Below are 25,003 nucleotides of genomic sequence, written 5' to 3' on the forward strand. Positions count from 1 at the left end.
TGAGGGTAGTTTGCCAAAGAAAAAATACAGACACACAAATGTGTCCTTAACATGTGTGTAATTTAATTACACAAGACAGAACGAGATAAATTTTACAAATCTTTAATCCCTGAAACCTATTTGCTTTAATGTTGTCTTATTCTATTAGACACCACTTTATGGTTATGTATGGGAAATAAATTTACGGGAGAGGATTTATTTATTAAAACTTACTTACATACTTACTAAAAAGAATACAAACACACAAAATGTCTTTCATTTTAGTCCATTTCAATTTGGCCAAATGTCCCAGTACAATAATCATGGGAAGCCATATATTTATTAGGACTTTGGCTTCCTAAAGGTTAAATGGTTTTAATCTTAAGCTGGTTTAGGCATTCACATGAGAAATATTTTTCATATCAAGTACTACACTAGTAGTAACATTAATACAAACTAAATATTTTAAGCAATAAAAATTAACCTGAAATCAACTCTGGAAACTATTGTAGATGGTATTACAATTTTTAAATCACCACAAAATAAAATACTCAAAGCAGAGATAGATATTTTTAACCGTTTTGAATATACCTGCATGAATACTATTAGTTGGAGGTTTATTCACATTGGTTTATCTAAATTATTGTCCTCAGAAGCAGCCACTCAGTGGTAGTGGGTGTAACCCCTGTGCCCTTTCTCCTGCGACGACTCCCCGGATTCAGGTCATTCAGCTCGAACAGGACTGAGGCGGCTTCCGTAGCAGAGCGAGCTGTTGGAGTGACGCAGGAGCGCCGAACGGGCAGATCACTTCTACAGTCAAGATGGCGACATCGGAGCCGGTAAGAGAGACAAGAGATAGCACAAAAACTCGACTAATATGCACGTGAAGACCGGATAAATCTCCAATTCACCTACTACATACATCGCATAACTTTGCTTCTGTGAAACCGAACTGGCGTTTAGGCCAAATTAACGCGTTTGAGTTGACAGATGTTGGCGTGGATTAGCGCTAGCATGCTCAGCAGTGGGGATGTATGAGGCACTGCCTGACTTTGTTGGGCAGGGAGGGAGTGACTGACTGCACGTCGTTCATTCAAACTCCAGTCAACGCATTGTTTTAATCTAGTCGGGTATTACAGTCGATATCTTACGACAATTTTAATGAAATGCCATTACCTTTAAACACCCGTGGTGATATATTATTGGTGCATTTTTAGAAAGTCTGGACACGTGTATATCTAGCCTGCAGCTAGCCTAGCTCATCTGCTAAAACTAATGCTAGTAACTGTTATCTGTAAAGTTAGCTTATTGATTTTCTTTGTATATACCCCCTGCTGACTGTTTTCCATCAGCTCCTGCGTCTAATCCTTAAAAATGTAGTTGAGGTGGACTCTGATGTTGCTAAGTGAATCTTTATAAAAATGCAAGAGTATAAGGCAGAGCCCAGCTGTGAACTGGATAATGGGACAAGGCCCCATTAAGGCCCCCTAAAACAGAGGGGCTTAAGGTCATACCTTTGTTACGTTTCTGTAGATCACTTTAAATGCAAGCTATACTGTAATAATATTGCATTTTATAGATCATGTAAGCTTTTTGTTATTTATATATATATATATATATATATATATATATATATATATACACATACATACATTGGACTACATAGTTACACTATTACACTATTCTTATTAGGGGCTTTAAGTAGCCCCGATTTAGGGATTAAATTGGTATGTTTTAGATTATGCTGGGAGTTTGTGAATCAGTCTAAGTAATTTATGTTTTTACTGTCTTATTTTTCTTTTTTTGAAAGGTTGGAATTATTCCCTAAATTGTAAAAGTATGTATTAGCTTCTGTTAGAAACTCAGTAGTAGTAGTAGTAGTAGTAATAATAATGATGATGATGATGATGACAAAAAGCTTGCAGTGCTTTGTGATGTTATGATACTGTACACACTATGAAATTAAGTGTGTGATTACCCCCGACAAAAGCCCTTAACTGTATATGGCAATGACCATTCCATTAAGTTTTTATCGTTAACTTTGTTGAAATTTGTGATATTGAACTAACTTTGACTTTGAAGTAAAGGCAGGACTTTAGCAATATTATGATATAAATCTGACCCAACTACCCCAAATTTCTTTGCCATTTGTGATCAGTGGACTTGTGTGGTTGACTTTGTGATGTGTTTGTGTGCATGTCTCCTCAGAAAACAACTGAAACTGAAGATCAACAGACTGACGGTCAGGTTGTTGCGAATCCTGAGCAGTATATCAAACACCCTTTGCAAAACAGGTGAGAGTCAAACCAGGTTCTGAGTTTGATTTGGATGAAAGCTGCTTGTGCTTCCATACTCTGCAGTCTTCTTGCAACAACCAGCAAATCCTCTGGCCAAACAATCAGAAATGGCTGGTGTAAGCATTTCTAAAATTAGATACAGGGGAGGTTTCATTTAGAAAAGCCAATCTGTGCCTTAAGAGGTGGGTGTGGTGGTGAGATCAAACACACCCGTCTCGTTGATTCAGAGACCGGGGCCCTATTTCAGGAAGCCGGTTTAGAAAACTTAGAGTGAAAAACGATACTCAGGGTTGAGTAACCCCGAACTGTCCAACTCGGAATATTCGGTTTCAGAAAGGCTGATAACAATTAGTTCAGTCAACGCGGAGTTGCTTTAACCCCAAGTGAAGCGCGCGCACGAGGATACATAAAGCCCTGATAAGCGGAGCACAGAGTAAGCGAGTCACCATGGAGACGGAGGGAAAGAAGGCGCGGTCAATGTATTTTACAGCGCTTGAGGCCGAAATTCTGATGGCAGCATATGCCGATAACATGCAAATTTTGCAGAAAAAAAGGTAACACAGCCTCAGCTGCAAAAGAAAGGGAGCATGCATGGCAAAACATAGCCGACAGAGTCAATGCGTGAGTGTTAATTTAAACATTGATCTAGGGATTTCCACCCATTTAACACGTTATTTTATCATATGTTATTTTATTTGTTATTTTATACATTTTATGTTGTGATGTGATGTGAGCGCAGGTGCAACCCAACAGGCCCCAAACGTTCCTGGCAGCAAGTAAAAATGAAATATAAAAATATAGTCCAAACAGGTAAGGTGTAATTGTATTATGAGCCATAGTGCTTGGTCTGTTTGTCCGATGTAAATCGATTGCAGTTAGAGGCTACATTAATTTTCTTTCTGTAAGCACTTATTGAAATTATCTGAGCACATTACAAGTACATATTTGCTTACTCTGTATGCTCAAATGTGACCCGTTATAGCCAACAGAAAAAAAGCGGAGGCCCGAAAAACAGGTGGGGGTCCTCCACCACCACCACCACTCACAGAGGCTGAGCAGTTGGCCCTCAGCCAAAACAGTGGGCGCCCTGTGGCTGAAGGCATCTCTGTGGGGACATCCTCTGAGTCAATAACCCCGCAAGACACAAGTGCCTACATAGGGGGTAAATTCAAAATAATACATGATGTGCATACATCCTTTCTTCACAGTCACCTTTGCAGTGCTGCTCATTCATTTGATAAACTCTTTACCATAATGGATTATTTTGTAGTGAAGTTATTTTCCTACTGATTTTGCCTTCCCTCAGTCTTGGTTGTCTTTGAGAGCATAATGACAATGAAGTGTAAGGTGATTGGTATGTTTGTTAATTGCCATTTGGTCCCTTGTAAGTTATAAGTGACCTGTATAAACCTCATATTCTATCAGTTGATGGTGGTGGTGTACTGCATCTGGTGCAGCCTCCTGTTGAGCCAGACCAACATGCAGTTGTGAGTAATACTCCACAGATTATATGAGTTTACAGTAGAACAGCAATGTTGTTAACTTCTTTACTGCAGGAAAATAATGAAGAAACATTGACAGCTGTTACAGAGGAGGAAGCAACAGAGACACTTTATGAGGTTTACATCTTTTAATACTTTGTGTACAGGAAACACAGGTGACCAATAAAGCCAGTTGAACAGAAAATCTGTTTATTCGTCTTTCAACATGTTGAGGTGATGGGTCAAAAGAAATGATTGTGACATATGGTGTCTCTGACTGCGCTTCCATCTTGTATGTCCGTGGGAGGGTCAGGATGTTCATGGTTTGGATCACTGCTGATGTTTGGTTCAGAAGGACAGTGTTCTCCTCTAATTGTGGCAATGTTGTGAAGAATCACACATGCCACAATAATGTCACATGCCCTTTCTGGGGTGACCCTGAGTCTTTGCAGGCACTGGAACCGGGCCTTAAGCATTCCGATAGTCATTTCAATTCTGGCTCTTGTCCTGCAATGAGCCAGATTATATCGCTGCTGTGGGCCCGGTTCAGGGTCAGAGTAAGGGGTAAGCAAATAGGGTAAACATGGATACCCCCTATCACCAAGCAAGTAGCCAGTGAACTCTCCTAAGACAGAAGGATACACTTCAGTTCAAATGTCCCTGTAGCAATTGGTCTTTATATATTTTAAAATATTCTCAACTCACCATGTCCAAATTTTGTGCTCAGTGTACATTCACGGAATATTTGTGAGTCATGGACAGAGCCTGGCCACTTGGCTTCCACATTTGTGATAATGTTGGCAGCATCACATATGATCTTCACAGTGCAGAGAACACAAATTAGCATCCATTACTATAATGAAATAATTTGTTAGTTTGAAATGCTACAGGGAACTATGTACCTGTACATTAATGCTGTGGAAAGACTTCCTGTTCACATAGTCTCCTTCATTTACTGAAGGAGCAATGATTGGAATGTGAGTGCCATCTGTACAGCCAATCACGCCTGGGAACCGTGAAAATAAATGTAAAATTTATGTAGTAGTCCAAGCATCACCACATCATAAATTAAGTTTTGGTCATCCTGATACCTGCAATTTTGTGGAATCCCTCTTTGATAAATCTTGTGGGTCTATGACCGGGGAACACCACAAACGAGTGCAGGAGACGTTTCAGTGCAACTGTAACATTCCTGACTGCCCGACAGACGGTAGCCTTGGAAACGTGCTCAGCGTCACCAATATTATACAGAAAGCTCCCGTTTGCAAAGAAACGGAGTGCGGTACAAAGAATATGTAATGGACTGAGCGCATGTCCGCGATGTGTCACATGCGTAATATATGGCCTGAGGATGTTATCCAAATAACTTATTGATTGTGCTGAGAAACGGTAACGTTCGCACAGGAAATCATCAGGTAATGATAAAATTTCCATACGCGCTCTGATCACTCTCTCCCGGCGGAGAGCTCTGCGGAGTATTTGGGCTTCACGATCTACTGGCTCTTCAAGGAAGGGACACGCCATATCTGACACTTCCTACAGTCAGGTTTCCGACAAAGAGGCGGGGACAGTCAGGGTTAGTTGTAGTAAACCTGCTAGGGGGCAGGTTAGCTTCACGGAGTGTGTCGTCATAGTGACTCACTCAGGCTTCAGCTGAACTCGCTTTGTGAAACCGAAAACCCAGAGTTTTCGTTAACTCAGGGTATACTTAGTCAGACTTTGCACTAAACCGGCTTCCTGAAATAGGGCCCGGGACTGGACTCTCATCTGAAACAATTTTTAAGGTTGGTTTTGTCATGTTAATTAAATAGTTTGAGGCACAGACGAAACTCGTTGGGGTTGATTTGGATTATAATAGAATCTCTTCAGGCTTACCAGGGTGCCAAATTTCACCCCATCCAGAAAGGTGTCAACACCATTGAGCATTTCACGCCTACTGATTTTTTAACACCCTTTCAAATATCACCTTTGTGACCGTTTTCAGAGGGAAGAGGGACTTCTTTTTTTCATCATTATTTACACACAAATACAGAAACTGAGCTCATTGAAAACATACAGAGATGGTGGGGCTAAATGTACTTAATCGCTTAGGATCAATAACCTTTCTCTATAGAGACAAAACAGCTGTTTCATTATGAAATCAGTGAAGAAGTTTTCCTTTAGGAATAAGGTTAGTTGTGTATTTATCACCGTGTGAAAAGTGTTATTTTACATTGAGTTGAAACTGGCATTTCATCTTCATCTAGTTTTAGGATGGGAGCTGTACTTTGACTTTTGGTCTTTGGCATCACAAACATACTTACAGTCATGTGCTGATTGATTTTTCTTTTTGTCCCTCTGGTCTCTTGGATGAAAGTGAAATTAGAAACTCACCACAGCACTTATTTTGACAGCGTAAACAGGATATTCAAATTACCCATCTAGTCACTTGGGAAAATTATGGATGAGTGCACAGCAAACGTGTTTTCAAGCAGTTACAGCTTGAGCATCATAGTAAGGATAAATGTTCAGTTTATTTTCATCAGGTTCATATTTGCACTTTCTGTTTGTTTTCTTATTTTAAGGTTTAAAATCAGAAGAGCAGATTGAGGAGTCATGTGTTTTGTTTTTTCCTCTGTGTTAGAATTGCAGTTGTTGTTTTTTCTATTGTCCTTTTAGAAATGTTATCATAGTTCTGCAGTGGCGACGAGCTATTCAGGAGCATTGTACAGTCGGTTTGGAAATGCTGGATGGTTCTCTTGGCAAGTCACTTCTAGGTCATTCTGCTTGTTCAGCTCAGCCTCAGAGGTCAAGGCTGTCCATCTCTGCTGCTTTCACCCTGGTTTTATTTAAACATATTGACGTGGGGGGTTTGTTTTCCATTTTGACAGTTTTGATTGCAGACTTCTCATTTTGAGGGCTAGGTGTTGTCACTTCTCTCTGGCTTCACTGTAAGGAAGTAGAGGACTGTTGAGTTATTTGGAATTTGTGGTTAAATATTCATCACAGATGTGTTTTAACTGTCTCACCGGCCGAAGGTGTGATTGGTTTCTTAATAAATGCTTTGTTATGTCAGTTTTAGCATCAGTGGTTGGCGCTCTCAGAGTGAGGTCGGAGTTTTTAGGTAAAGGAAGACAAGTTCTTATCCCCTTTTTTTTTTTTTTTTTTTTTTTAAATCTACAGCATGTCTCATTGTACTTGCAGATTTTTGCTTTTGTCTGTCATAAATATTTACTGCTGCTAAATTGAGAGGGGCTAAAATAACTTGTTTTTTTTTTTTGTTTTTTTAAATGAATAATGTGAGGGTTGCACAGAGGTTCAGTGTAAGTAAATACAGATTAGTTTTAACAGTGAATCACGCAGAGTCACTAATTAATACTAAATGAATAATTAGCAGACAAATCCCCTTTGACATCTGTTCAAGGTGGAATAATGATGGATAGTTTTACTGATAACAGTGCATCATACTTGGTGTTTTATATCTGTGCCATCTAATTGAATTATTCCCTGATACTTTATTACCATCCTTAAGAGATTCCCTTTAATATCTGCTTTCATAGATTTAAATATAATAATTGCTTATGAAGGTTTTCTCTTGCTTTTGGAAAGAGTTTGGATCTTGCTGCGGTCTGAAGGTGAGTCCAGAGATGGATTTGAACAGACTGCGCAGATCCGTTACTCAGCTGTTACATAAGATGATCACTTTCAAGTTTCAAAGTCATGCAGCACCATTTTCATATGGCACCGTCATTAAGCGAAACCAGCAGCTGCTGGGAAGTAGGAAGAACGCATTCAGCTTCTGCTTTGGAAAATTGTTTAGTATACAGTTTACTGGAGCTGAAAGTGAAGTGGATAGTTTATGCCTGTCTGCCCATGGACTCTTTTTATTTTTAAAATCACGACCGTGTTTTTTTTAAAGTCAGAAACACAACAACTCGTCTGTGTTTGGCAGCTGAACTATTAAAAATTCAGATGACAGTGTTTCTCTAGCTCTGCTGCGGCTCATTCTTATTTACTTTACACACATTCAGAAAACTGTGGGGACTGGAGCACGCTGATTAGTTCACAGCTGAACAAATCACATATTACTGTCTGTGTCAGAGGGTGATGTCACAGTAGTAAATTAATCAGTCCTCTTCAGGTTTGCTGTTTCGTTTGGCTGCATTGGCCTGAAATGATCATTTTATCTCTCGTGAGATTTTAAAGTACATGTGAAGAACAGAGCTGGCTTGACTTGCTGTCTGGCATATTTGTTTATATGCCATTACTAGGCATGTAGTCTTGGCTTGTGACTGTTCTGGGTTCACCAGAAGAATCACGGCTGTGAGCAGTCTGGTGTCAGTATGTGCAGTGTGATGTTCGCATTAAACAAATATACTTTCATCCTCTCTTTTAGCTCTGTTCGGTCCATTTGCTTCATTTGTGTCTATGGCACATGGGTGGGTTTGTTACAGTTGTAAGTGGAGGGGGGGCAAACGGTTCAGCTGATGTCCTCTCACTGCCCTGAACCCTGCCTGCTAGCCTCCCACCCACTGCCCCTTGGTAATGCATAAAAGAATTACAGCAGCCACTGTAAACAAAGAGTGCATTTGTAGTGCGGTTGATGGCTGGCTTTCTCTTGTTTTTTGCATTGACATTCATGCTTTTGTTACTAGCTGTTGTGTTCTTCTGTGAAACAGCGTGTACGTCTGCTGTTAGGGTAAACGTTTCACGCAGTTGTAACATAAAATAGACTTTGAGTCCTTGTTTTTGATTTTAACAGTGATGGTACAGCATTGAGCTGTTATTAAATTAAAAGAGATACAAAACATTGAATATGCTTGTACTGAAGAATTGATTGCTAACAATAATGGTTTTATTTAAAAAAAAGAAAATGTAAAGTACCAAATACCCTATACTGAGCCCAGCTGCTGTTAAGTAGGAACCCTAAATAGTGTTTTCCAAGAACCCTGCACTTTACTATTAGCAAAGATTGGCAAAGTGAAAAAAGGTCCAAAGTCACTAAAGGAAAGCACAAGGTGTGTGGACTGCAGCGCTGTATAGTGGTTTCAAAATCACGTACCATGCTGCCCAATGTCTTTCTACAGAGAAATCACTTAATTTCTGACACAAAACAGGCTAAAATACAAAAATGTAATTGTAGAAAAACAAGAGAGAGACAGACTTACTCAGGCTGGTATGGCCGGATTTGGGCTCTCAGCACCTGGTATTCCCATCGGCTGTCTCCCATCCAAGTATTACCCAGGCATTACCCCACTTACCTTCTGACATCGGAAAAGCTCGTACTGTGTTGGCTCTGCGACAGACTGGAAATATGTCCAGGTTGATACATTTGTAAGTGATGACAATTCTGATTTCTGATCCCCACAAAGATGGAGAAGTCAACAAGCAGGGAGTTTTCCCCTCACACTCACGAGGTTTGCTCAATCACAATTTGGGGCAAAGTCATGCACTTTCTTTTATTTTCAGTTTATGCATGTTCAGCAATCTGCATTTTCCGACATGGTTTTGAGAGATTTTCAAACAGTCAGTGTAATTACGCTCTTTACCTCTTGGTCTATGAATACTGAATTCTATGAATGATGCATTTTTATTTTATTGTTTGTTTGTTTTTTAGATGGGCCCTGTGGTATTTCAAAAATGACAAGAGCAAAAGCTGGACAGAGAACTTGCGTCTCATTTCTAAATTTGACACAGTGGAAGATTTTTGGGCGTAAGTTTTCTCTGCTGAAGTCAGTCTGAGTTATTGATGGTTTATTATTAATGTGCACAACATGTCCCTTAATGGTAATGTCAATCAGGATCAGCATGTTTCACTTTACTGATTGTTGTTTAATGACCATTGTTCTGATAAAAGCTTCTGAAATTCTACAATTCGACACACTCATGTTGGGAATCTACTTTTTCATCTTTCTACCAGATTATACAACCACATACAGCAGCCAAGTAAACTCGGCTTTGGCTGCGATTACTGCTTATTCAAGGTAAGGCTCTTTTTTTTTTTTTTATGTTAAATGTTTACACATTTTCCCTTAATCTCAGTTGCAGCAGAGTCTAAAGACATGGATAGGGTTTAATAGCTGCTTCATATTGTGCGTCAGGATGGGATCAAGCCCATGTGGGAGGACGACAGGAACAAGCTGGGGGGTCGATGGCTGATGACTCTCAACAAACAACAGAGGCACAATGACCTCGATCGCTACTGGATGGAAACGGTAAGACGGCTGTTTTCTGAAACCACTCAGTAGAGTCGTATCCATTGGATGTTTCCCCTGATGGTTGTGATTTAAATATAAATGTATATATGTATAGTTTGACTTTTTTTGTGCTTTTTGCAGCTGTTGTGTTTAGTCGGTGAGTCATTTGATGAGGCAAGTGAAGACGTCTGCGGAGCTGTGGTCAACGTCAGACCTAAAGGTGACAAAATATCCATCTGGACGAGCAACTGCCAAAACAGGGACGCCATCATGACGATAGGGTGAGCCTTTAAAGTCACATTACTCATAATACGCAAGTAGGAGCTACAGTGGACCACTAGATGGCAACACTGAGCTTGCTTGAGTCTTCACACTGCTTCCATCTCATCTCTTCACAGGCAACTTTACAAAGAGCGTCTCAACCTCCCCATGAAAGCCATGATTGGCTACCAGTCGCACGACGACACGTCCAGTAAGAGCGGCTCCACCACCAAGAACATGTACTCCGTTTGAAAAAGCTCCTCATTTCAATTTGCTGTAGATTTAAACAATTGCCGATCTGCATCATCACATTAATTTTTGAGTTGTCAACTACTGTAGTGTCCTTTCCTTTTATTGCTAAGAGAGGTGTTCATAGCGTGTACAGCTGGAGCTTCTCCCAATTCAAGATGCCAGCGGAGCGGTTGTTTAAAGAAAAAGAAAAAACGGGGAGGAAGGGTATCGGGCTTGAGATGTTGTACGACGAGTAAGAGAACACACGATGATTTACTTTTAGAGTTGAAGACTTCTGTGATTAATATCAGTGACCTCTCCTAGCTTAGCTGAGAACAAGCTTTTTTTCCCAATACTTAATGGCTTGAGTTGTTTAATTAAAAAAGAAAGACTTAACTATAGGGCCTTGTGTTTCTCTCATGCTGAGTTCTCACTCTTTACAAAAAGTGTTTCTCACCTCACAGGAAAAAGAAGGCAGGCAACTCGTCCTCATACAGAACAAATTTTAAGGGCAATTTTAACTTGATTTATCCACAAGTGTTGAGCATGAGCCGGGCTTTCAGACGCACCAGCTTAAATAATCTACAGTATCTTAAAGGTTTGTAAAAGCTGTGGTCACACTCCAAAGTGTAGGGTTTGGATTAAGGCCACTTGTTGTTTCAGCCATGCTGGAATTATGGGATATTGCTTGTAGGTTTTGCTTTGTTTTTTCCCCTCAACTTTTTTTCTCTTCCCTTTACATTTATTTATAATGTATGCATTGCAGTTACTTAGTTGAAAGACAACCATGAAGCTCGTGTTTTTTCAAATTGTTCTTTTTTTTTTTCTTTTTTTGTTATTAAGGTTAATAATGTGGACTACTGCATATAGATGACATTTTTTACAGTGTACCATACAGTAAAGATGCCGACAGAATTAGGTGTGCTTTTCACTGTTTTCTTCCTAACAAAAACTGTAGATAATGTCGCACTCCTCTCTTGGTTGTTGCAAAAGAAAGATGATATTCATTGTGAAATGATTTTGCTCATAATGTATCTTTATTATCTGTAATTCCAGGATGTATATTACCTTCTTTCAAGTAAAGTTTAAGTGCTTTGCATTAAAACCAGAAGCGTGTTGTTTTGTTTTGAGGTTTTTAAAGTTGGCAAACTTGCTTTCTTAAACACTAAGCTGATTTTTAAAATTCCGTTTTGACTACCATTTGTGGTATTTACCAACTCCTGGGAACAAAAATCTGACTTTTTAGTAAGTGCTATAGTGAGAAGCAGCTTGGGCTAATGTCATACTCATGAGGAAAAATTAAAAGTGACCAAAAACTCACAAGCTTTGCAGATTTGTTGAAAATGATGGAAACTACCACAAAAAAAATGTAGCAGCAGTATATTCTGAGGAAGTTATTTTTCAGTTTCACACAGAGGAGAAATGTATGAAGTAATGCTGTGTTTTTGTCACAGCTGGATTCAAGTTGTTGGCTTTCTTTTTTGCGAGCAGAATCTACAGATACATAAATAAAAGTCCTCCACCCTTTTAGCTCCAAACGCAGATATGTTTATCAGCACAGTGGCATGACTTCCTTGTGTGAAAGTAATACATCCCAAAGGGTTATGGAAGAGCTGTTACCTAACACAAAACTTGATCTGTGAGCGGTTTTTTTTTTATTTTTGTTTTTTTTTTTTTTTACAAATTTTTCATTACAAAAATGATTGCACAACAAAAATAAGCTGTTCTGTAGATGGGGCATCTGCGTGAGATACAATCCAGCTGGTATGTTTGTTCGTTTGGTTCAATAAATATGGAAAAAAATTAGTAAAGAAGACCATCCAATCCAATCCATCCAAGAAAAGGAAAAAACAAAACACTATTGGTCCTTCAGCCACGATCCAGCCACTGTAGTAACAGATGTCCTTCTTGCAGCATCCTCACTTTCTGCATTGTTCAGCTGGATCCTGGCAGCCTTATATCAGGACATCGTCATAATCAAAGGCTTTACCTCATCTTGTTTGTTCAACAGATTCGAGAGCATATAGGACGAGAAGAAGAAAAATTCCACGGCGTAGCTGAGCTCAAACAGCTCCAGGTTCATACTCAGCATCCACTCAAAGACAGCAGACAGATGGATGTAGAAGTACTCGCTCTGAGCGAACAAGACAGTATCTGAAGGTTCTGGGTTAAGGGTGTTTCACTGGTCTACTGATGGTTAAAACTATGGAGGACATAGAGCTTACACATTTCTTTGACAAAAGAACATAGCTATATGAGGCGAAACTGTGTTTCTATCATTAATGTGGGCTAATTTGGGATTAAATACACTCTTATTGGATGAGCATGAATCAGCTGCATGGGCCAGCTCTTCCTGGAGTTCTCCCACACCTGACTACTGTGTGCATACATCAGGGGCAGAGTTAGCACATAGTCATGGCAACCACAACAAATCTGCTCAACAATCTAGCCACCCTTTGCAACCAATGAGACACGTTTGACCTTTACTCATAGAACTGAAGTTACATTCAGTAACCATTCGTCTTTGGCTATTGTTCTCATTAGGGCTGGGCCATATTATACCGTTCACGGTAATACCGGTATAATGTTAGGCAACGATAGGAAAATGAAATATCGCGATAGAATGGGAGTAAAACGCGCATGCGCAGTGCCTTTGTTTTCATACGCACATGGCCGATTGTTGAGTGAAACAGATGAACCAGAATTGGTTTGTAAAAATGGTGCAACTTCAGTGATGTGGAACTGGTTTGGTGTTTGTCCGTCAGATACACAACAAAGCACATTTTTTTTGCAGAACATGCAAGCGGCCGTTGTCATTGTCATATTTGTCGGACTAAGATGCTCTTAAATCTGGGAGTAATCTGGGTCCTAAACTCCGTATTCTTCAGGTCAAACAACACTGCAGCATCACTTAGAGTTAAAAACTGTCTAAATTCTTTCATCTTTAATAAAACGATCAGCATTGCTGCTTTACCAGGTGTAACTATAAAGTTTAACTTCCAGGCATCCATGAAAACAAAAGTTATTACATTTAACGGAGTTAGAAGTTAGCAGGAAGCTAGCGGAAGTTAGCTCGCTAGTTTCGCTAGTTACCTAAGCATGATATTGCATGTTCTGACGGAGAGATTTCTGAAAAAAATCAAACGTACAGCTCTGCTATCACTTCCAACATAAATGAAGACAGGAAACTAAACAGCAGTGACGTTTGTAGGGTTACTGAAGTTGGGCTAGCTGGTATATAATGATGTGCAACGTAATCGCTAGCGACACAGCTATGTTAGCATAACATAAACAGTGAAGCTGGAGGACGAACACTAACACTTTTCCACTTATAAAAGTTAACGTGAAGGTTCTTCATGGTTAGAGACAAATGCAATCGCATGGCAGGATACTGTAAACGGACCAAACTTCAGTCAGGAGAACAACTGAGATAATCCATCCACAATACAAGGTTAGTCATTAATATACTGCAACAACATGGGAGTAGAGCAGCTGCCAGAGAATTCAACATTAATGAATCAATGGTACAGAAGTGGAGGAAGCAAGAAGAATGAGTTTAATAAAATTTGATTTATCTGACTGCTTTGTTTCGCTTAATGTGCCTTATAATCCCGTGTGTAGCATGTTGACCTATGTTTGTATCAGCCACTAGATGGCACTGTGTCGCTGCAATGTGTGTAATTCACTCGCGAGCAAGAAGCTCCAGAGGAAATGGAAAAGAATAAGAAATAAAGTGGAAGCGGAGCAGAGATCAGTGTGTGCGTGCAGTTAGTAAGAAGCTCGGTATACATACAAAAACAACACATGGTGTCAGAGTAGCGGATTCTACGCAATCCCTCGCCGTCGGACAGCGCAGACATGGAGGCTTACGGCGTTCCCACACCGCGTATGGATTGGGACTCTAGCAACCTGCCCGAGGCATGGCGGCGTTTCAAGCAGCACGCCGAGCTAATGTTCGCTGGTCCTCTTCGGGGGAAGGAGGAGGCAGATAAATGCAGCTACCTTCTTCTATGGGTCGGTGAGAAAGGACGGGACGTCTACAACACGTGGACGCTCACCGCAGACGACTCCCGAAAGCTTCAGACGTACTACGATAAGTACACTGATTACATCATACCGAAAGCTAACCCAATCTACGCCCGATATAAGTTCCATGAAAAGATGCAGGGTGAAAATGAGACATTTGAACAGTTTATTACGGAACTGAAACTACTTGCTAAAGACTGTGGGTACCCAAATACAGATGAAATGGTCAGGGATCGCATTGTATTTGCCACTAACTCGCCACACGTCCGAGAAAAGCTACTCAGCCAAGGCGCAGAGCTCACGCTAGAGAAAGCTATAGATATAGCACGATCACACGAGCTAGCAAAGCAACAGCTAAAAACTATGGGTCACTCCAGGGGCCAAGAAACTGTGCACGCCATCGGCAGGAAATCGCACAGACAAGAATATCAAACAAGAAGCGTGAGACCAAAAGAACACGCTAATGCGACACTAAAAACGTGCAGCTATTGTGCCGTACAACACAGTAATAAAGACATCTGCCCAGCAAAAGGGAAGCAATGTGCAAAATGCAAGAAAATGAACCATTTTGCGAGAGCATGCAGGTCAAGACTCCCTTCGCAGACAAAAGCCCACCTCAAATCAGTACACACTGTGAGAGAGAACATAGAAATGTCAACTATGGACACAGATGAGGACCAAGACTGTTTCTACATTGATAGCATCACCATAGAAAATGAAGGAAGAAATGATGAGCAAGCATATGCAGACATGCAGCTTGGTTCCCCCCCACAGACAGTGAGGTTTAAAGTTGACACTGGGGCGCAAGCAAACACAATTCCAGCTAACATGTTCCAGACACTCTTCCCACACGTGACACTGAAGCCTGTCACACACAAGCTCACAGATTATGGGGGACACTCACTCAGCGTGGAAGGAAAATGCCAGTTAAAATGCAAACACAAAGACAAGACCTGCACGTTGGAATTCCATGTTGTTAACACAAGCGCCCCACCTGTATTAGCAATGAAAGCTTGCCGTGACCTTAACCTGGTAAGGATTGTGATGGCAGTGACGGAGGAAAGAGGCAAGACAACCAACAGTTCACAGGCAATACTAGACGAATATGCAGACGTATTCAAAGGGATAGGAGAATTTCCTGGTGAATGCAGTTTCCATGTAAATCCAGACGTTGCACCCACAGTCAGCCCACCTCGTCGGATTCCCATTGCTCTGCGAGCCCGACTCAAAGATGAGCTCGACAACATGGAAAGGAACCAAATCATATGCAAGGTCACAGATCCTACGGACTGGGTGAATGCACTTGTTGTCGTGGAAAAACCCAAGACGGGCAGACTCAGAGTATGTCTGGACCCCAGACCCCTCAACAAGGCTATACAAAGACCCCATTACCCTCTACCCACCTTGGAGGATGTCACCACAAAACTTGCTGGGGCCAAGTATTTCAGTGTTTTGGACGCCAGATCAGGCTACTGGGCCATTAAGCTAAGCCACGAATCATCTCTGTTAACCACATTTAATACTGTGTTTGGCAGGTACCGCTTCCTCAGGTTGCCATTCGGCATAATCTCAGCTCAGGATGAGTTCCAGCGACGCGTGGACGAGACCTACGAGGGCCTGAGGGGCGTGGCAGCCATTGTGGACGACGTACTGGTCTTCGGAGAAACCAAACAGGAGCATGACGACAACCTGAGGGCCATGCTGCAGCGCAGCAGAGAGAGAGGTGTAAAACTGAACCCTGACAAGTGCACCATCTGCGTCAAAGAGGTCAGTTACTTCGGTCACACATTGTCACACGAAGGGCTGAAACCAGATCCACAAAAAGTAAAAGCAGTCCAAGACATGGCGCCCCCACAGAACAGGGCAGAATTGGAAACAGTGCTGGGGATGGTTAATTATCTAGCAAGATTTGCCCCACACCTGTCAGAGATAAATGCTCCGCTCCGCCAGCTGTTAAAGCAGGACAGTGAGTTTGTATGGGACAAGAACCATGACAGAGCCTTTCAACGAATGAAGGAGCTGATCACTAAAGAACCAGGCCCAGTTCTCTCCTTCTTCGACCCCAAGAAAGCGCTACGACTCCAGGTCGATGCATCCAAAAGTGGCCTCGGTGCTGTGATGCTGCAGGACGGCAAGCCAGTTGCCTACGCATCCAAGTCACTTAACAGCACTGAGCAGAACTATGCCCAAATAGAAAAAGAGCTGTATGCTGTTCTCTTTGGTTGCAAGCGGTTCCACGAGTACATGTACGGTCGACATGTGACCATTGAGTCGGACCACAAGCCACTTGAGTCCATACTCAAAAAAACACTAGCATCAGCACCACCACGGCTACAGAGGATGATAATACAGCTGCAAAAGTACGACATCAGCATCATCCACAAGCCAGGGAAAGACATCCCGGTAGCCGACACGCTCTCCCGGAAATCCATAGAGTTTCACGACAAATCACTATGTGACGGGATGGATGCGCAGATCCACTCAGTCCTCAGCAACATGCCTGTCAGTGATCAGAGACTCTCAGAGATAAGAAACGAAACAGCCCAAGATCCTCAGCTCAACAGCCTGAGACGGACCACATTGAGTGGATGGCCTGATAAACGGTCTCAATGTCCGCCTGACATTCAGGAGTTTTGGAACCACAGGGATGAGATCTCACTGATAGACGGGATCATGTTTAAAGGAGAGAAAATGATCATCCCAAAAAGGCTCAGAAAGGACATGATAGAGCGGATTCATTCCAGCCATATGGGTATAGAAAAGAGCAAAAACAGAGCCAGAGACCTTCTGTTTTGGCCAGGCATGGGAAAGCAGATTGAGGAAGCAGTCGGAGCCTGCAGCACATGCCAGGAGAGACAAGCTGCTAACCCCAAGGAACCCCTGTTGTCACATGCAATACCAGAACGACCGTGGCAGGTCATAGCCACCGATCTGTTCACTTGGAACTCGGAAGACTACATCATCATGGTAGATTACTACAGTAGATTCTTCGAGTTGGAAAGACTGCGCAGCTGCACTGCAGAAGCAGTGATCCACAAACTAAAAAGTCAGCCATGGCTAGGCATGGTATTCCAGAGTCGGTGATTAGTGATAACGGTCCGTGCTATGCTTCCAGTAAGTTTCAACAGTTCGCAAAGTCATGGAGTTTCACCCACACCACTACTAGTCCCCATTACCCACAGAGCAATGGTCTAGCCGAGAAAACAGTCCAGACAGCAAAGAAACTTCTGGACAAGGCCAAAGCGGAACATAAGGATCCCTACTTGAGCCTATTAGAATACCGGAACACCCCCGTGGACAACTTAAAGTCGCCTGCACAACTACTCATGAGCCGGAGACTTCGCTCCATCCTCCCTGCAACACCAAAACAGCTGGAACCCCAAGTAGTTTGCCAGCAAACAGTGCGTGAAAGGAGAGAAGTCTGCCAGCAGCGCCAGCAGACTTATTTCAACAGAGCCGCCCGACCTCTGCCTCAACTATATCCTGGCACACCGGTCCGGTTCCGGCAAAAAGACGGTTCCTGGAAACCAGCTGTGGTCACAAGTTGTGCCGACACGTCCAGAAGCTACAACATAACCACAGATACAGGACAAGTTTACCGGCGTAACCGCCGACACCTCCGCAGAAGCAGGAACAGCGTAGGAGGTGAGGAGTTCATTCAACCAACCGGCATCCGCGATGACAGCCCTGTGGTATCTCAGCCCCCGCCTGTGGAGCCCCCTGATAAAGACATTACAACACCTGGATACACGACTCGTTATGGACGTGTTACCAAACCAAGACAGGTCTTGGACCTGTAATATTGTAAAGGGTGCAGGCGGATCGCTGCCCTAGAAAAAAAAAAGGCTGTTTATATGTTTGTTGTTCCAATGATGTCACTAGATGCATCTGTTTATTATGTTTGTGATATAGCCAGTATTGAGTCGAATGCTATGTTATCAATGGATGTGCTCAGGATGTTATTCCTGTAATTTCAGTTGCCTTAGAAATTTTACAAGCCTGAGTTGTGTTTTTTTTTTTTTAAGAAGGGAGATGTAGCATGTTGACCTATGTTTGTATCAGCCACTAGATGGCACTGTGTCGCTGCAATGTGTGTAATTCACTCGCGAGCAAGAAGCTCCAGAGGAAATGGAAAAGAATAAGAAATAAAGTGGAAGCGGAGCAGAGATCAGTGTGTGCGTGCAGTTAGTAAGAAGCTCGGTATACATACAAAAACAACACACCGTGCACCTTATGGTGCGAAAAATACGTACTGCACACTGCAGTTTAATGTTGCAAAGCACCTCTTTTTAACTTCAGTGGATATTATACATGGTTATGCTCAGGATATGTCAGCCCATTTCTACTGGAAATGCCTTTTGGTTAAACTTTCAGCAAGGAATTTGCATTTGCACTGTTACATTTTTATAAAGCTTTAATGTACATAAAAACCAGCTTCTTGTTTAAGTGAAAATAAATGGAAGGTTGTCTTTTTGCGCTAGTAATGTTGTGGAGTTGTATTTTGTCTCGCATCAATTATATCGTCAGTTATATCGTTATCGCAAATTTTCAAATATATATCGTGATAAATATTTTTGGCCATATCGCCCTGCTCTAGTTCTCATACACACACACAGCACAGCAATCCGTTTTATTGTAAACCTCATGAATGTTGTCACATAAAAAAAGAAAGAATAACTTCCCCAATCACTGCAGACTGATATCAGCAACTAACCATACGTAAAAATATACAAGAAACCCATAAAAGTAAGTTATAAAAGTGAGGAAAGAAAAACTCTGCTACTCTGCACAGTCAATAGATTCTGTATTCCTGATGTTAAATAGTGCTCTTCTGTACTCAAAGAGCTTCATGCAACATGCCTCATTCACCCATTCACACAAACACCTTTTTCCTATGCTTAAATGCCTTGTAGCTAACATTCACACACATTCATACTCCCATGGATGCATCAGAGGGCAGCTTTTGCTTAGTATCTTGCCCAAGGGTAATTGACATGCAGGCTAGAGCAGCCAGGGATCGAACCACTAACCTTCCAATCAGTTGATGACCTGCTCTACAGCCACCTCAATCACCGAATCTCTGCTAAATGCTAAATGAGGTGTCTAATGTTTCATTGCTGTGCATCTGATCCCATAGATCTACAAGGTTGAGGACAAATGTAAAGCTAGAAGGAAAAGGAAAGGAAAGCTATGGTTAATAATTCACTAAAAAAGGTCATTAATGTGTATCTGCTTCTGTCATGTGGACTTCTGTGGCCGGTCCCACTTGGTAAACACAGGAGCTGACCGGATCCAAATATGTCCCAGTGTGTTATAACTCATGCATTAGTTCTAGAGCTAGCTGCTGAAATCCCTTGTTTAAAGGAACACCAAATTAACCCATCAAAAGTTTACTATTAACCTGCGTGCTTAACCAGCCACAAGGTCGATGGGTATGGCTTAAGAAACAACAACAATAAAAATAAAAAATAAAGTTGGCTCCATGATTTGTGAAAGGATACAGATGACGGTCACAATTACTTGAATCACAGTGGAGATGATTCGCAGTGGGTAGAGAACCTTTTCATATCCAGATAGGGCGCACTTCCCTGTCAGCACGGTGAGAATGGCCGTGTAGAAGCACGCGCACATGAAACTGATGGCAGCCCCGAGGTAGTGGAGGAGTGACACGTGAAACGGCTGTGGAGGACATTCACCATCAAATCCAGCGAATAATAGCAGGCTGTTTAAATCAAGACTAAGATTGCGAAAGGTGTTGGCATGTGAGCAGAGATGGGCAGTAACTGTAATCTGATTACTTTTTTCAAGTAACGAGTAAAGTAAGGGATTACTATTGCAAAAACGGTAATTAGATTACAGTTACTTTCCCGTAGGAACGCTGCGTTACTGCGTTACTAAAACCGTGATTTTTTGCGAGAATGTCTCACGACAGCTGTGTTGGTGACAACAATGGATCACATATCGATTGTGGGAGAGAGTATGAGCGTGCAGCGTTTAAAGCGTGGAAGTACTGACCTTACTTTGAGTTTGATTCCATAAAAAGTGACAAAAACATTAGCGTCCATCGTGGGTGGGAAGAAAACTTCTTTTTACAGCGAAAAACACCGCTAAACTTCCAAGCAAGCACCGAGTGCGCAACGACTTAATGGGACTTTATTTTCAACTTTAATTTATATATTTATCTTTATCTTATTCTTCCCAGTTAAATTTACCCTTCATTCTAATTTGTGTTGTACAGTTATTTCATTTTTAACCTTAATTTATATTCTATTCCTTCCTAGTTAAATTTACCCTTTTTAATTTTTCATATTTATTTCCTATCTTATTCATAGCCTTTTCCTTTTTTGTTTTCTTTAGGTCACGAGCAGTTGTCCAAGCATTTCACTACATATCGTACTGTGTATGACTGTGTACGTGACAAATAAAATTTGAATTTGAATTTGAATTTGAATTTGAAATTCACAGAGAAACTCGCGGATTCTTCAACTGACCGCGGCACACCTGCACCAGGGTAAACCTCCGCCTACCCTGCTCCTGCTTTACAGGTGAAAATAGAGCAACAGGACCGCTGAGTCTTTGACTTTATTTATTTCCTGCTGTGTTTTACTTGCATCTATTTGAAAGAGTGAGTGTAAACACAAAAAATATTTTATTTTATGTGCTGGAATGTGTAGAAAATAGGTTTAAATGTTAAACTAATTTATTCAAGTCAGAGAATGTTGCATATAATTAAATTTTTGCTTGATGCATAAAGTTAAAAGATTAAAACTAATAAAACAAGTTAAAAAAAGAGACTTTTCCATTTGATTACATTTTGTATGATGGATTATGTAGAAAAAGTAGAATTGGGCTGAAAGATCTATCGCTTTATCACCTCTTCAGGTTGTAAATCGTGTTTTTAAAAAGTAACTAAGTAACTAAGTAATTAATTACTTTTGAAAATAAGTAATCAGTAAAGTAACGGGATTACTTTTTTGCGGAAGTAATCAGTAATTAGTTACTGATTACTTTTTTCAAGTAACTTGACCAACACTGCATGTGAGTGAGTACTATCAGGCAGTGTGCAGTGAAAAATACGATGTCGCCGAACAGGTTTATGATTTGAAACACTTTCCAAGTATTTGGATGTCCTTAAACCCTTTGTTTAAATTATAACTGGTTTCCTTTCATTCCTGCTTCACTAACTGATTTTTCTAGAATCGTTTTGTCACTACATGTAAGTGCAGTACAACACTACAGATCACGTAGCAGAGTGTCATATTTGCCCTTTAACACACTAAAAAACACTATAACCCAAGCATAAATGGCACTTTAGTGTGCTTGGGCTCTCATTATAGATGGCCTAAAGCTACAAGATACCCGCCTTTATTTGCTGTTTTAGCACAAGCGCAAACAGAAATTCTCATTTAGATCTGAAACAATGTAACCCTGCAGAAACACCGCTGCAGTATGACGTTCGGCACTTACGTTGCAGTTTCCGGCTGCGAATGCCCCCATGGCTGCAATCACACCGAAGACCAGTGCAAATTTACTCAGCATGGACTGACTTGAGTGCCTCTCCATTATATGGGCATGGTGGAATATGCAGAACAGGAAAACTAAAGAAGAGATCGCAGTTGGTGTGACACACATCCCTCATACATGTATATGTGTGTATAATGGTTTAGGCATTTAACAGGTAAACTCACACATGAAGGATCCGGCGTTGATTGTGGCTGTAAAAAGTGAATTTTCTGGCGGATATGTTCCACTTGAGCTGAAATAACATATTTAGTTTGTTTCATTCTGTCTCAAGATTTCATTCCAAGGAAGAAGAAAAATGAACGGGTGCATTTAGTCTTCTTTTACCTTATTGTAGGAACCCAGCAGCATCCAGCATCAGTATGATTAGCCCTGCAGTAGTTGCCGTTACCCCTGCGAACAAGTTAATTCCATTTTAGAGGCTGCATTATTAAATAAACACTGGGTCATATTTAAAACAAAATGAGGATGATTTAAAAAGTCACCAGTCAGTGAGGGCGCACACATGATTGTTGGAGAAGGCTAGCCCGTATCTGGAAATATAAAACAAAAGAAAAACTGTTAAGAATCTGCAAACATCAAACCAGAAATGCTTCCAAGGAAGTGTCACAGCATGTGAGCATCAACGCCAAGCACGTTTTCAGTTTGGTGTGACTCAGTCGTTAAAGTCGTTTGTTCAACAAGATTTTCTTTTATGAACTTAGTGACAGACACAGTTCACACCCTGCAAACAGAACAAGCCGGCTCACATATTTTCAAACTCCAAAGCAGGTGAGTTCTGATGTGCCTTTACATTTAGAAGCTGCTCTGACGTCGACGACTGTTTCCACAGACGATGTGCAGATAAAACAGTACAATAAAAGATTGTGAAAAGCAGCGGAAATAATATGATGCCATTTTCTTTACTTCCTCTTCATGGCCAAATGTTATCAGCATTGCAGAAATCCCACTGATTTCTGAAAGTGCCAGGAAAACGCAGTTCATGTACTAAGCTTGACTATCAAGTACGTGGTGTGACGTTATCGGGAAAAACATTCAGATATGAATAAACTCTGTTTACTAGTTTCACATAGAAAGAACATTGTTATGACTGAGTAAAAATGACATGTTTAAAAACGTTCCCACAGCTTTGTGACAGTGTAAATGTCAAAAAACAAACAGTGAATCTGTAGTAAACTTACACACTCCACGTTCCAATGAAGGACACCAGGGAAAGACAGATGGGGAAAATAATCCACAACCCCATGTCTGGATGATGATGACGACAAGCAGCAAAGAGACGGATTCCAGAGGTCCAGCTGTCTTAAAAATACTCAATGTCAAGCCTCTTTGGGGGGTTTATAGAAGCCTCATGCAGTCAGCATTATATACAATCAGTACTAGAACAGAAACCCCCCCCAAAAAAATCCTAACTTCAAGTCCTTGGAGCAGACGTTTGCACTGCTGTTGGTAGTTTAGTCTTCCTCCATCCGGAGGACTACCTCCCTTTTAAATCAGACTGTCTCTGCCACTCCTTCAGGGCACCACCTTGCTGTGTTACAACAAATATTATGAAACACAGGGTTGGTCTTCTTGTCACATTATTTGTTTTGTCGACGGTCTCCCTTCTATAGTCCTTGCCAGCTACTGCTCTGTTTGACACGTATTAAAGATCAACTCAAACAGTAAATGTTTGGAGTTGTGCACAGATTTGAATTTATGAGAATTTTCCAATGAATGGCTGGTAGGATTATTAGATTAGACAAGCTTGGAATGCTTTAAGCCCCGTGTCTTGTCTTTCCTGTCAGGTAGGTGGCTACGTGCACCCTGTACAGTCATTTCAATAAATATGAATTTCAGGTACTTGTACTGTACATGTGTGTGTGTCTGTGCTGTAGTCTCTTTTATACTACATAACATTTATTCTCTACTACATTTTGGAGGAAAATATCCAATATTTGTTTTCTACATTCCCCACATAAAGTACTGTGCAAAAATCTTGAACAACCCAAACACTGGGAAAAGGCTGAGATGTGCCAAATTATACAAGAAAGTGGCAAAAGGTCTTATGGACTGATGAATCCAACTTTTTGTCTGAAATCATCATCAATATGTAGGGAAGAGGTCAGGAACGAGGTACAGCAGTGAGCGTCTACAGCCGTCTGTTAAACACAGTGGGTCCCCTGTAATGGTTTGTAGCTAAATTTCACCCAGTGGTGTCAGAAAACCTGTCAAAACAGAGAAATACCATCAGATTTTGATCCACTGTGCAATACCACGTGTCAGCATGACAATGATCCCAAACACACACAGTAAAAGCATAGCCTAACAGGAAAAACACACACAAACACGAAGAGCTTTAAATGTGCTACAAGAATTCTAGGCAACTATTCATGAAGGCTGCTTAAAGAGGTGACAAGAAAGTAGGCTGAGAGTCTTCAGGCTGTGTTGGAAAATAAAGGTAATCATAGCAAATATTGATTTTCAAGCTAGTTAGAATGGTACAAACTACCTTTTGTCTCCTTTACTGTGTTTCTACGTCTTTGCACAAGTTTCAGTAAATTGCTGCACCTGTTTCCTGTTTTCCTAACAAATGATAAAATGAGCGGTGACTCAAGACTTTTGCACAATACAGTATATATTTACTCAACAACTGAATTACAGGCTGCTCTTTTAGAATGCATTTAAATTGTAAATCCAACACTTATATTTATATTTGATTATCAATATATTTTGTTGTGGATCACTGGAGTGAAAATAATTTAATGATCTAAGTCCTTTCTTCACCTACTGGTTTAGGAAAAAGCAACCAATCATGTTTCGTTTTTAAACTTTTGAAAGTCATTGGTTAGCCTCCCTGAAGCATTACACATGGATGATCTAATAAATCCACAACACTTGATCACAGGGCAAATGATAAATCAGTGTCAGATATTTCTTTTATATTTCGGAATAATGTAAATCCTCAAAGGAGAAATGATCACTCGTCTCTTCGGAGAAAAGTTTTCTTTTAATTTATGGCGCATTCTTTGTTCTTAGTAACGTTGTTTCA

At 40.9% G+C, this 25,003-nt stretch overlaps 2 protein-coding genes across 2 annotated transcripts; one reads left to right on the forward strand and one right to left on the reverse strand.

The window, feature by feature from the left end:
* Nucleotides 1–690: 690 nt before the first annotated feature.
* eif4e1c (eukaryotic translation initiation factor 4E family member 1c) lies at nt 691–11,530 on the forward strand. The gene is made up of 7 exons (XM_080868090.1): nt 691–818; nt 2,188–2,273; nt 9,354–9,449; nt 9,657–9,720; nt 9,838–9,951; nt 10,075–10,214; nt 10,332–11,530. The coding sequence occupies exons 1-7, from the start codon at nt 801–803 to the stop codon at nt 10,444–10,446; spliced, it is 633 nt and encodes a 210-aa protein (XP_080724216.1). The 5' UTR covers nt 691–800; the 3' UTR covers nt 10,447–11,530.
* Nucleotides 11,531–11,941: 411 nt separating this feature from the next.
* Nucleotides 11,942–24,976, reverse strand: LOC308387853 (transmembrane protein 150A). The gene is made up of 7 exons (XM_080868179.1): nt 23,154–24,976; nt 22,458–22,505; nt 22,300–22,365; nt 22,140–22,207; nt 21,919–22,049; nt 19,953–20,130; nt 11,942–12,579 (listed from the first exon to the last, which is right to left on the reverse strand). Exons 1-7 carry the CDS (start codon nt 23,216–23,218, stop codon nt 12,386–12,388), a joined length of 750 nt encoding a protein of 249 aa, XP_080724305.1. The 5' UTR covers nt 23,219–24,976; the 3' UTR covers nt 11,942–12,385.
* Between the last annotated feature and the right edge of the window lie 27 nt (nt 24,977–25,003).

The sequence above is a fragment of the Rhamphochromis sp. 'chilingali' genome (genome assembly GCF_963969265.1).
Source record: "Rhamphochromis sp. 'chilingali' genome assembly, chromosome: 20".
Taxonomy (NCBI): domain Eukaryota; kingdom Metazoa; phylum Chordata; class Actinopteri; order Cichliformes; family Cichlidae; genus Rhamphochromis; species Rhamphochromis sp. 'chilingali'.

Excerpts from the sequence above, each read along its gene's own strand:
- LOC308387853 (XM_080868179.1), bottom strand. The coding sequence starts at position 23,218 with ATGGGGTTGTGGATTATTTTCCCCATCTGTCTTTCCCTGGTGTCCTTC. Across the intron at positions 22,366-22,457 it reads GTGTGCGCCCTCACTGACTG|GGGTAACGGCAACTACTGCA; the intron begins GTGACTTTTTAA and ends ACTTGTTCGCAG. Across the intron at positions 12,580-19,952 it reads AGTAATTGTGACCGTCATCT|ATACTGTCTTGTTCGCTCAG; the intron begins GTATCCTTTCAC and ends CAGAACCTTCAG.
- eif4e1c (XM_080868090.1), top strand. Across the intron at positions 2,274-9,353 it reads AAACACCCTTTGCAAAACAG|ATGGGCCCTGTGGTATTTCA; the intron begins GTGAGAGTCAAA and ends TTTGTTTTTTAG. Across the intron at positions 10,215-10,331 it reads GACGCCATCATGACGATAGG|GCAACTTTACAAAGAGCGTC; the intron begins GTGAGCCTTTAA and ends ATCTCTTCACAG.